The 12,732-nt window shown below is 37.6% G+C and overlaps 1 protein-coding gene across 1 annotated transcript in view; it reads right to left on the bottom strand.

Annotated features, from left to right (window-relative positions):
* LOC139728687 (ras-related protein Rab-26-like) overlaps positions 1-10,435 on the bottom strand; it is a 43,938-nt gene extending 33,503 nt beyond the window's left edge. The window contains exon 1 of the mRNA XM_071639624.1: positions 10,138-10,435. Coding sequence (XP_071495725.1) covers positions 10,138-10,206 — 69 coding nt within the window. The 5' untranslated portion in view covers positions 10,207-10,435. The remainder of the gene's footprint in view (positions 1-10,137) is intronic.
* Between the last annotated feature and the right edge of the window lie 2,297 nt (positions 10,436-12,732).

Consider the following 12,732-nt stretch of genomic DNA (forward strand, 5'->3'; position numbering starts at 1 on the left):
GATGGTTCTGTATTTACAATGTACTACCAAGAAATGAAGGTGAAATGGATGTCAATGGATCTTTCAGTGAATGCAACATCTACTGTAAGGCCCTAATTCACGAAGGTGGTACAAATGAAACCAAGGTTTAAACCATGGACAAAAACCATGGAGCGCCAAGTGTCGCACGGAATATTTCGTTACAAAATTGGTCATTTCGTCGACAAAATGACCGTTTTGCTAACAAAATTATCACTTCGTGGACGAAATGTTCAGTTAGTTACAAAATGTTGTCATTTCGTTGCAAAATAATAATTTCATCGATGAAATGACAGATTTCATAACGAAATACATTCCATGCGACACTTGGCGCTCCATGGTTTTTGTCCATGGTTTGAACCATGGTTTCATTTGTACCACCTTCGTGAATTCGGGCCTAAATGTCCAGACAACTTTTTCCTCTTCTTCATTACTGACTAATTTAAACTTTAGTACAATACATTGATCAGACTACATGTAATCAGACAGAAATCTGGTCTGCTGAATGTAGAGCGACTTCCATTTTAAAGAGAAGTGCAGCCATGTCATAGCCTTGTACAAGCATGCTGAACTTGTTTTTACACTGTTATGACTAGGCCTACATAGATATGTACAGTACAGTATATGGCCGTATAAGCACTGACAACTGAGAAAAGTTTACACACACAAAAAAAGTGTGTTGTCCCTAGATTTGCAATCATGGCTAGCAGTCAAATTACAATGTAAGTAACGTCACGCAAAACCCTTGGTGATTCTGATCATAACGAGATTATTCAGCAAAATATCATATTTATATTGTGGTATCAATAAATTACTGCCTGGGCTCAGTGTTCAGCCTTGACCTATACAATCCACTTGCAAAACAGAGCATATGTACAATAACCATATCCAGCCTTAAACACTCCCTTTCTGAGATGTAAATTATACATGGTAATGTCCAAACGAATTGGATGCCTCCCTTGTACGAGGTCTAATGCAATGCAAATGGAAAATTCATAACAAGTCGCGCATATCCCTCACAGCAATTAAGACTTCGCAATAATTCATGCACCCCCTTGCATGGCATGGCAGTGACGATGTGATTTGCGGGACGGGCAGCGGCGGAAGGGCGACATGCCACATGCACGCAGCTTGTGGATGAATTGATTGTGATTTAATTGCCGACATCAACCGCCGTAATCACACATGATTCAGAGCCATCTGTGGATGTGTGCTCGGTATTCCATGGCCTGTCCTTCTTGCGCTCTGCTTTTAACGCTACCCTCACTGTGCTATCTATCCTTTATATGCAGTCAATAGCATCACAGACCTTACTATCGTTTACCTGCTGTGTGAATCAGCCAACCATGGGTGATTCAGCTTGAACACAAATCAGTCTGGTGTTATTGAATATACAGTATCATTACTTATTGTATCAACCTCCCACTCTGCAATTACTGAGCTACCCTTTTCTCATTTTTTTTTCTCATCCCCTCCTTCTGCCTATCTCTGCCTCTCTGTTTTTCTATAATTTCATCTATCTCTCTATATTCTAAATGTCATTTCTAGTCTGTCTCTTTAATACAATATGCTGTTCATGACTCCTTGTGTTTTTATCTCTTGAGCTTTTGTACACATGTGTGGTAAACTTTTGTGATTCACTTGTCTCATAATACTTATTAACACTAACAAAATAACGTGTTCCAAACCAGCAGTCCTTCTAAAATCACGCACTTATTTGGGCCTCTCATTCTACGCACATCTGATTCTGCATGGATTGCAGCCATGGTCGATAAATCCACAACTTAAAGCCAGAGATGGCATCTGGTTTTGTTTTGTGCAATCTTGTGGATACTGTGTGTAGTACAATGTACTTTGGGTAACCAGACAACATGGAACGCACATTAATTCTCAAGGTTTCTGGGACAAGTAGGCCCCTAATGAAAGGTGTATTTACGGAGAAAACTCCATTGAACAATGTTATTCAGTCAGCACTTAGTGACATGAAAAAACAACTGTGGAAAAGTTCATGTGTTTACATGAGAAACTCTTAACAAGACTCAACCGAGTGGCTATAGCTGTTTGTTCTCAGCCTATTTGCTTTGTTTGATGGAAAATATAAAAGCTACACTTTTATGTACAAGTGTATGCGCCTTTGAATGTTTCTGTGACAGATATATGGCGCCATACAAATGCTGTGGATCATCATCATGTCCACATAGATGCTGGCTATCCATCACATATGACATAATATCATGGGTATGATGACACAGCTCGTGTACGACAGAAAATGGTACTAATTTTGATGACTTTAATCTTATCAAAGTCGTCAAGTTACTTACATTCACTATCATAACATACGTGGTTTCTGTCTGTAAAAGCTGATCATATTCAAGACACATGTACATTGTACTAGTTACCAAAACAAAGGCATTTGACTCAGTGAATCAAATAATTAAAAAAAGTTGTATGCAGTAGAGGATCTTTACATTTGGCATTTGTACTTGGTACATACATGTGTACATATACTAAAAAACCCAACCAGAAATAATTTTCATTATTTTCCCTAAAGACATATTCTTCTGGAAAAAAGAAAGAAAGAAAGAGCTAAAAGAGTAAAATCAAAGATCCTATTGTCTCAAAAACAGGAATAATTGCTAAAATCTGTAGACCTTTTTTTTCCCGCTTGTCAGCTGAAGTGGAGCGAGAAAGATGAGCTGAATACATGTACCTTTTTTTTTTGCTTGTCAGCTGAAGAAACCCTGAAGTGCCACCAGAAGTTGCGCTGAAGGCCTTTTTTTGTTTTTGTTTTTGTTTGTAACTTTTGTAGCTCATGAAACCCGGAAGTGCCCCCCCCCCCCCCCCACCAACTTTTGAAAACATGGCTCCCGCGGTGCTGTAAATACCTCACTATCAATGACAACAAGTTTAAAAGGGATCATATAGTTTTGGTTGAGACCTAACTTCAGGTTTCTAACATTTTCTTTTTTTTGGTGAGATAATGAGAAACCTGTTATGAAATATGAAAGAGCATGTAATTCTCAGAGGAATTCAACATTTATTTGATGAAAATTGGTTTTGAAATGGCCAGGATATGCACAATAGAGCAATCCCCATATAAGGTGGGACCCACCTTTTATTATGGTTGTTTTATTTTACTTTTTTTATGGATGTCTCAGCCATTCCAAAGCCAATTTTCATCAAATAAACTTTGAATTCATCTTAGAATGGTATGCTCTGTACTATTTCATAAGTTGTTTCTTGGTATCTTGCAAAAAGTTAAAAGCCCAATACTCATCTCCAATTATACTGGTCATACCATCCCTTTAGAGCATTTCTAAATGTTTGTATTGAGATATTGAGTAAATCAAATGTTCTGTTGGTGGATCCCTCAATCATGATACAACTTTAGGTTTTCAAAGGATGTGAGAACAATCAGGTAGCATGGACTTCAAAATAAATTGGTAAACCACTTTCTAGTGGAAGACAAAAAATTTATCATGCTCCCTTTAGTATTCTCTCCATTGTTGACTTGGGAGGGAAACTTTGTCCCATCAAAATTACAGTTAAAGGTGAAGTCTTGGGCAAAGCATTTGTCTCACAGATCTTATCATGAATCATAAAAGCACTGTACATAATTCCAAGAAAATGTCATGTGGCCCTTCCTCCACTTTGATAAATAATCCTCTTGACATTTCCGCGGCACAATGATGCTTCATGCCACCACCATTATTGACTTATCCACAAAGAATTTTGGCAATCAAACAGACAGGGCCTGGAAGACACTCCAATGAATAAAAGCCCCACCCCATTCCCCTTCACCTCTTACAAATGATATCCACATGCGCAATTTGGATAAGAGTGTGCCATGCATGAACCTCACATTTCGATGCAATGGTCAAAGTGCAGTTAAGATTCCTGAATAGACTCCCATTTAAAAGCCATTCACTAATTCTATTCTGAGTCATACACATTATGAACAGTTTAACTTTTTTAAAAAAATTGTGCTAATTCTTGTGTCCATGAATGATTACTGGTACAATGTAATTACAAATACCGTGGTACACTATGCATGTACAACTACAAATTGTATGTGGAGTTATTGGCATTGTCCACCCTGCAAATATAGTTGCCTGCCTTATAAAATTATTATGAATATTTCAAATGAAACAAGGAATGTAATATTGAAAGCAATCTCTAAACCTTGGAGTTGTACAGACGAAAGACATTGCCAAAATTAAAAAATAATATCCCCATTCACTTGACAGGGTGTTTTAAACATTTTTCTTCAGTTGGGTGAGCATAAAAATACAAAGAAAACAGGAATCATGTAACCAGGTCTGCCTGTGTTGATATGATCACAAAATGCACTAAAACTGGAATACATTGCAACTCAAGGATGATTTTGATACAAGTGTAGAAGCCAAGCTCAATCCATTTTCGATCTAGTCAAATATAGCTCTATATAGTCTAGATGTTTTCTATCGGTCTTGGCAAGAAGTAAGCAAATAAGATGGAAATGAACATTTTTCTTCTTTCAAATTTGACTAGCAAGTTACAATTCAATTCATCAACAAATGATCAAGATTTGATTGCATCTATTTACAAATAGTATAAACTGCAAAACAAAAAGATCTGATAATCGCAATTTATTATTCTAATATGTATAATTTCTTTATCAACTGACAAGCCCCATGTACATGTATTTTGTGAAACAATACATACATGTACATGTCGAGGAGTCTGATAGTGATACAGAGCAAATTGTAGTGTGGTGAAAATTTTAACACTTTTTTTAATGAACTGTTAGATCGAAATATGTGATACAATTAAAACTTTCATGTTTATTTATCAATTGCAGATCACATTGGAAATGCTTCATATTCAAAATAGTAATGATAATACCGAGTACTTCAAACAAACAAACAAAAAAGAATATATGATGGGTACACAACTTTGTGAACCACTCTGATTTCTGTCATTTGGCTATCATTGGATGACATTAATGACATTGTTCAAAATTGGATGAATCTACAATGTATCCCAAAAATGAAATGATGTCATCAAAGTGTTCTGTGTAAATTAATGTGGAGGCTGCACAAAAAAATGTACATTGTACTTATACACTGTACATGTCTGAGGCAAATATTTTAACTTCCTATTTTCACTTACATTGTAATCACAACAGAGTTATCCTTTTTACATCTTAATCTGATGTTTGGAGGCTAAAATTGAATACAAGTAGTGGTCTTTGTTCTTTTCATTTATTTTTTTTTCACAACTTTCATGTACCTCTTGATTTTTTTGGTGGCATTTGTGAAGCAATTTCACATTTCTTACAGTGAAGAATAAGTAGGCTTATCCACACATGCACATGTAGAGCTCTGTAATAGTTATTGTATAGTGTGGAATCTTCACCTGTAATACAATGTACAAAAGACAATCCTTGTGGTTATAATGCTCAATGATGGTTATGACCAGTGTTGCATGACAACATGACTACTGGCCTTCAGTTGGTTTATCTACTTGTTGTACGACGCTATGCACAATAACAATAATGAGCAGCAATTCTACTGATTCACAATGCACACTTTTGCCTTCAGGGCAAGGTGCTCACTCATTAAAGGTAATTAATTTGAGCCACTCAACCAACCCAGCCATGTCACTCCTCATGGTGTGTGTGTGTGTGTGTGTGTGTGTGTGTGTGTGTGTTGGGGGGGGGGGGGGAGTGGATGGGGGGGGGGGGGCAATGAACCATCAGAATCTCTGTGTGAGCGAGAGGTGAGACCTTGTATTTGTTTGCTTGCAAATACCTGGCTACCCAAATCAAATAATAATAAATAACGAGACATGAAAACTCGTCACATTGAGGACGAGTTAGGTGATACGCTTGTGGTCATCAGATGACAGTCATCTGTGATCGACAAAGAAAAGAATGTGATATAGGCACCTTGAAGTTATATTGAGCGTGCATGCGAAACCGTTTCTGTAACCACTCGGCCACGGGTCATCCACGGAAATGGTAAGACAAAAAAACAACAACAATGTATTGATATAACGGGGGGAAAGTCAATGCCCACTCAACTAACGTGGCCGTGTGAACATCTATTGCATTGCTAGACGGAAAAGCGGCCTTGTAACGACTGAGGTCGCTATGCCATTTCTGGCAACTTGGGAAAAATACGTCCCGCAGACATAAAACCTATAATCGGCTGGTTTTGATACCTTGCCTTTAATCACAATTTTCAGTGTAATAACGTCATCAAATTACAAAACAATGACATGGTCTTGAAAGAAAATTGTTCAAAGTACAACACCTCAGTCGTCGTCATTACATACTATGATCGGTTTGACAAAGTCAACCTGCAAAATTTTGCTGCAGTCGAAGCAATGTGGTCTCCAACACACAAAAAAGAGGGATATGGCGTGTGTGTGTGTCTGTGTGTGTGTATAGGTGCGTTTATATACGAATGTGATTTCTACATGGACGAATATGTAATACAAAATTGAAGAAAAAAAACAGTAAAGTAGCTAAGTATTTTGTTTCGTGATCTTGTGGGGTTCGAACCCGCAACCTCAAGTCTCTGAGACGTCGCCTTTAACCACTCGGCGACACGTCTCGATGGGAAAATATGGGGAACGTTATGGACTTGATAGACAGTTGTTCAGTATATAACACATTCATCGTACGTTGTCAGTTTGCTATTGACATGACGATCTACCACATGAATATGAGGCAGGCATTAGTACCTGTATGAAATTATTATAGGCATGGTTATCAAATTGCCCTAAAATATCCTTATAATTGCCTTATTTTTACACACAGTTACGCTATCCCTTTAAACTCGTCACAGTTTAATTAGAATCATTAACATCATACATTAGTACCATATTCAGTTCCATAGCTGATCACGTTTGCTAATCAATTAAGAGTAATTGTCTAGAATGTGTCATATGGCCAACCTGTATACACACGTATATACACACACACAATGCTAAATGTATGTATCAAACATCTGTAATACAGCTTTGAACTAACTATAGGAATTATCGCTGCACTTATCATCCATACTTTTTATCACTATCTGAAACTCCACAAAAACCACTAATTGACAAATAATCATCAATACAGAAGACTGAATACCTTTTTTACAATGTATAGCTTGTTACATGTATAAATCAGCACAAAGTAACCACGACTACATTGTGTTACTGAATTGATATGAACAAATTTCATTTTGTTACAGTATACTATATCAGTTTGAAAAGCCCAACCTGCAAAACTATAATTTTGCAGCAGTTGAAGTAATGCAGTCTCCAACGCAAAACAAAGGTATACTGTGTGAGTGTGTGCGTATAGGTGTGTTTACTTGCAAACGTGATTTCTACATGGACGAAGGTGTAGTACTCCATTGAAGAAAAAAAGTTTAAAAAAAAAATAATTTTCTTTCGTGCTCTTGTGAGGATCGAACCCGTACGTGTGCAACCTCACGTTTCTAAGACGACGCCTCTAACCACTCGGCCATACGTCTCGACGAGAAAATTAGAGGAACGTAAGCTTATGTACGTGAAAGATGAATCAGGAATCGTTTGGTCCGCATTCCATTCTCATTTTCAGTTTTAAATTGCAAAATTGTCAACCTCATGAGGAGATTTCAAAGAATAAAATGCATGATTACTGCAGCTTATTGTCACAGCTACAACATAAATAAGTTTCAGAGGAAATGAAGCAAAATCAGCTGAGATAAAGGTGCTTAAACGTTGTCAAGTCAATGCATGGTTTCTAAAAAAATCACCTCCCATAGACATAACACGTAAACTTGTCCGATTTTGCGTCTTTACCTTTAAACACAATTTAAAGCATGATGACGTCATCAAATTTCAAAACCATGACATGGACTTGAAAGGCAAATGTTCAAAGTACAACATATCTGAATTTGGGATAATATTGAGCTTAAACAACAGAGATACGAGCAAATGAATGTCAGAAACAGTACCTCAAAAAAATTAATTCCACTTTTTTGATTTCAGATGACGATATGATGACGTCATAATGTAATTATGGAAATAATGATACTTGAAACGTCATGTCCAATTTATATGCTTTTGTAATATGCAATAAAAACATAGGGTCACCTGACGTTTTAAAGAGCTATGGCGAAATAAACAAAGACATGTTTTTTCACTATATTTGCACATAGACGCGCACGCGAAATTTGAACTTTGACGCAAGTGCATTGCTTTGTTATTTGTAGGAATCGATTAGAAATCAATGGATATTGTTGCTCAAAGTATCAGGAATCCAAATCTGTCAAAAAAAGTGTATTTTCATGTTGCTGACGCGCTGTGCGCGCGAAAATGCGCGGACGGACGCGCACGCGCAAAATTGTTTGAAACGCATAAAATTGTCTGAAACTTCGAGATTTCCCATTGGAAAGTTGTTTTGAGCCTTTTAAAATTTTGACGCGCGCTTACGCGCACTTAATGATGTCCTAGGTAATTAGCATCAAAAGAAGTAAGATAGAACGTGACCTGAACTTTATGTCCACAAAAAATGATACAGAAATGACCTTTAGTTATGAAGTTATGATCGATCATGTAACATGGTCCAAAAATCACAAAATGGCGCCTAGACGACGTCATAGATATGTTACTGTCATGAAAACCTTATTGTGGCTAGATATTGTCATGAGACATGTTCCCTGAAAATGTCATGTTATTCCGTAATGTCATTCTTGAGATATTGATGACACAAAATTGTCCAGAAAGAAAGAAGAATAAAAAGAAATAAAGAGAGATTTTGACAATCACAATAGGTGATACGCTGATAGCGTATCACCTAAAAAATGCCCAGCAACACCATCTGTCTTTATACTGCAGAAAAAGCTCTACAAGATTAATGGGAAATGACCGTCAATGTTGAATGTACTGTAACATCATGGGGTACTGCAAGATGATGATAATGATTACTATTATTGAAATTTTTGAAATATATATATTATCAATATCACTACATTATGATTAATGACATCTCAGGCAATATGTACATCTGCACATTTAATAAATGGATGAAGATTTTATCAGTGAATGAATCTATGTAAATAAATCTTCTTTTTTTTCTTTTTTTTTTCGGTGGGAATGATGTCTTGGGAAAGCTATTGGGATATTTATATTCAATACTCACACCTATCCTATACCTAAGATGTCACATTTTTTAGTCAGTACAGAACCTAAACAATGAAGAGTGGCCATAATATCAGGGGTGAAGTTGGGAAGGTTGTAGTAGTGTAGGTTTTCAATCCTCCTGTTGATGGGAATAGCATTACTGTAGCTCACATCGCACTGTGAATGATACCGAAGAAGGCAAGTGGTTTCTGATCTGCTTGTCTATCCACTATAATTAAGGTTTGTAAGCACATGAATCTTCAGATTTTTCTAGACGTCTAAACTTAAATATCAGAAATTTAATTACTTTAACATATCTAGAATTTTAATTCAAAATTATTTCATTTCAAATTCCAAATTAAACTAAGCTACATGCATATATATACTCTTAAAATAATGATAATAATAATAATAATAATAATAAAACAATATACTTTTATTATAATTGATAAATAGCTTTTTATAGTATAAATATATTCTGAACAAAGAAATATGTTGGGTTTTTTTTTCAAAAATATAATGCAATGTTAATTTTGAAGCCTTTTGAGTCATGAGCAAATTGCCACCCATCGCACCAACACCAGCATAATTGTGGTAAATCGAACACACTGTGGATATATCTCACTGTGGATAATCTCACTACAGCTAGCTACTGATCCTAGCCCTAAACAACAATCAATCACTGCATGCATTCTTCCGGCGATGCACCACCACCACCGAAGGTCCCCGCTCCAATTCAGTCCCAGGCCTGCATGTGTGTTCACACGTTCGTCAAACAAAGACAGCTCATTGATAGAGCTGTTGGCGAATGCTGCACCGTTTTCTAACTCTATTGAAGTAACATAGGGCACAGATTGCCTAAATGAATTGCAGCTATTGATATTACGGGAAAATTCGGCCTGTTAGCTGTCACACTTTTGATCTTTTGGTTTCGGGGGCCTGCGCTGCGGGATACCCCTCCCTCTCTCCACTTACCTTGCACGCGAAGTCATACTCGCCCCCGAACGATCCCGAGCGAACAACACCGTTACTTGCCACCGACATGGCGCAAGTTACTCCTGCTCTATCTCAACCACAGAAGCAGTAACTCCATGCAAGAGCGTCAAAAACACTGCTGAAAATCCTCTTATTTCCAAATGGAACAAGTTTGAAATATCCTCAACTCCTATATCTGACCTCAGCTTTAGTATAGGAGCCTCAATAATATCGATTTTAGGTGCTGTAATTGTGGTCCAGGCAGGTTGGGATACACAGTCGTCTGCAGGGTTCTGGAAATAAGCCGCCCGATAGTACACGTCCTGTGTGAACAGCAGCAGATGTTACCATGTACCACGGAGTGAGCCTCAAAAACCGCACACAGTGACTCTGAACGCGCACGGTAACCGCGACTAACGCACGGAGTTCAAAGGCAACCAGAAAGAGTACCTAAAGATAGCCAAATTGAGAGAAAACCGCACAAATAAAGCCAACAATGTTTTGTTAGCCGTAGCGAGATGCCCTAGTTGTGTGCTGCCATCGACGTTGAAAGCTACACTATACACTTTGAATCGCCAGCAGCATTGTTATCTCCGATGTCCAGTTCTTCAGGTGTCTTTTCCCATGAGCTAGATCTTTTCTCGATAAAAAAGAGAAATAAATAAGATAATACATTTGTATTTAACAATTGCAAGCCGCCATTATCAGCGACAAATTGTTTTTAAAAGAATAATTCAGTTGCACCTGATTCGTTTTCCTTGTGACACCGTGTAGATTCATCCACTCATTTTGAAATCTTTGTAAGACGTATTTCTACATTTACATGACTGTACAACATTGTTTTTATTAAAGAAGAGAATACGATTTGTACAAAGAATTGCATAAATAAAAGGTCACATTTGTCATGGAATCCCAATCAATGCATTAACTACACATAAGTTACCTCAATCCTGAGGGGAAAATCATTTATTACGCGCCCGTTTGGATTTAAACAAGAATGTTCAATTCACATTTCATGTGATTTCCTTAGTCTTTGACGCAGCCGTTGTTTCTGGTCAGGAAGTGCCTGGAACACACTTGTTTAAACAGTAAACATGTGACAGTTTGTTTTTATTTTAATTGCCCTGTTGAATAACTCCTAGATTTCCAAGGAACGGATCCACAAAGACATGTACAATAGTAATCATCGTGAGCTGTACTGCGACAACAAATACAGCTGTTTCTGTCACACGTGTTGCCATTATAATGCTTCTTTTGTAGTTTCCAAACATCTCCTATGATCGTCTCTCAACCGTACTGAACATTCCTATTATCTTGTTAGTGTGTGTGTGTGTGTGCGTATGTGTGCAAACGTAGGTATGTGTGACCCACACCCATGCAAAAGAACACTTGTAAGGAACAACTGCGTTTAAAATAGAATCCAAAGTACCCCTGTAACACTTATTATGACGACACAATGAGGCTACATTAATCGCCTGTGACGCAAAATGTAAACAAAGTCCGTCATTGTGACGATTGAGGTCAACGCACCCCCTAAATCGCACTGGAAATGTCTTCGCGTATCTTGCGCGTAACAATGAGGTAATACGCGCTCTCACCTGGTCATGGCAACAGAATCATTTGGAGGAAGATATGATATGGCGTCGGTATTGTACGAAAGCACAACGCAAAGTACAAATATGATGGGATTCATGTCAGTAAAATTTCAGTGACGGAACAGAGCCAAACTTCAAATGCAGGTAAGGCTTGGAGCTCTGAAGGTGTTATCAACCATCGTTTGCCGCCGAGAAAATGACCAATTTAGGTTCATTTTGTAATACGTTTTTTTAAAAAAATGTGGGTATCGGCAATGTTTCGCCGTTGTGTAATAGGCTTCTGTGCGTTCATTCAGGATCAGTTCAGTTGGCGCTCACGCGCGTTTTGCTGCGAGATGAAAAGAGATATCACATCAGACATATCTTTCCGTCGCCTGATGAGATTAACCGTTTGTTTTGTTTTGTTTTGTTTGTTTTCTTAATGTCATAGAATCTAGGAAAACCAGGCAATTAAAGACATTAGTTTTCTTGAGTCCAGTTTCTCCGTGGATCATCCATTTTCTGTAGGGTTGGACCTACTACTCATCGACCGCCTAATGTTTATTTGCTTGATAAGAATATTTAACACTGAAATTCACGTAAAAAACTTGACCTACGTGACTGAGAAAATCCAGCTCTATCAAATGCCGTTGTTCCCTTTTCGATTCGAAGTTTCAGTGCAAAAATATCGCCGACGAACTTGCGTGGCCTCGTTTCAGCTCCCCGCGGTAAATCGCGTTATTAGGATCGACCGCTGTTTTTGCATTGACAATGCACGCAAACCGAGTTGTATTGAACACCGTGTTGTAGAAAAAGTCTACGAAGCTTTTTAGAAACTTCCATAGACATTACATTGTGCTGTCATTACGATTCGGTGAAAATATTCATTCGAAATTTTGTCCTTGATTAGAACCATTAATGAACAGTGAATTTTCGCGTTTTCCCACACCATCCTCATCAACATTCAAAGCCAATCCATTTTTTATGTGCTTTGCGCGCAGTGAAGTGCGTACTAAGCGTT

This window comes from Diadema antillarum, unplaced genomic scaffold, assembly GCF_040938485.1.
Source record: "Diadema antillarum isolate AM-2024a unplaced genomic scaffold, OU_Dant_1.0 seq00000190_RagTag, whole genome shotgun sequence".
NCBI lineage: Eukaryota > Metazoa > Echinodermata > Echinoidea > Diadematoida > Diadematidae > Diadema > Diadema antillarum.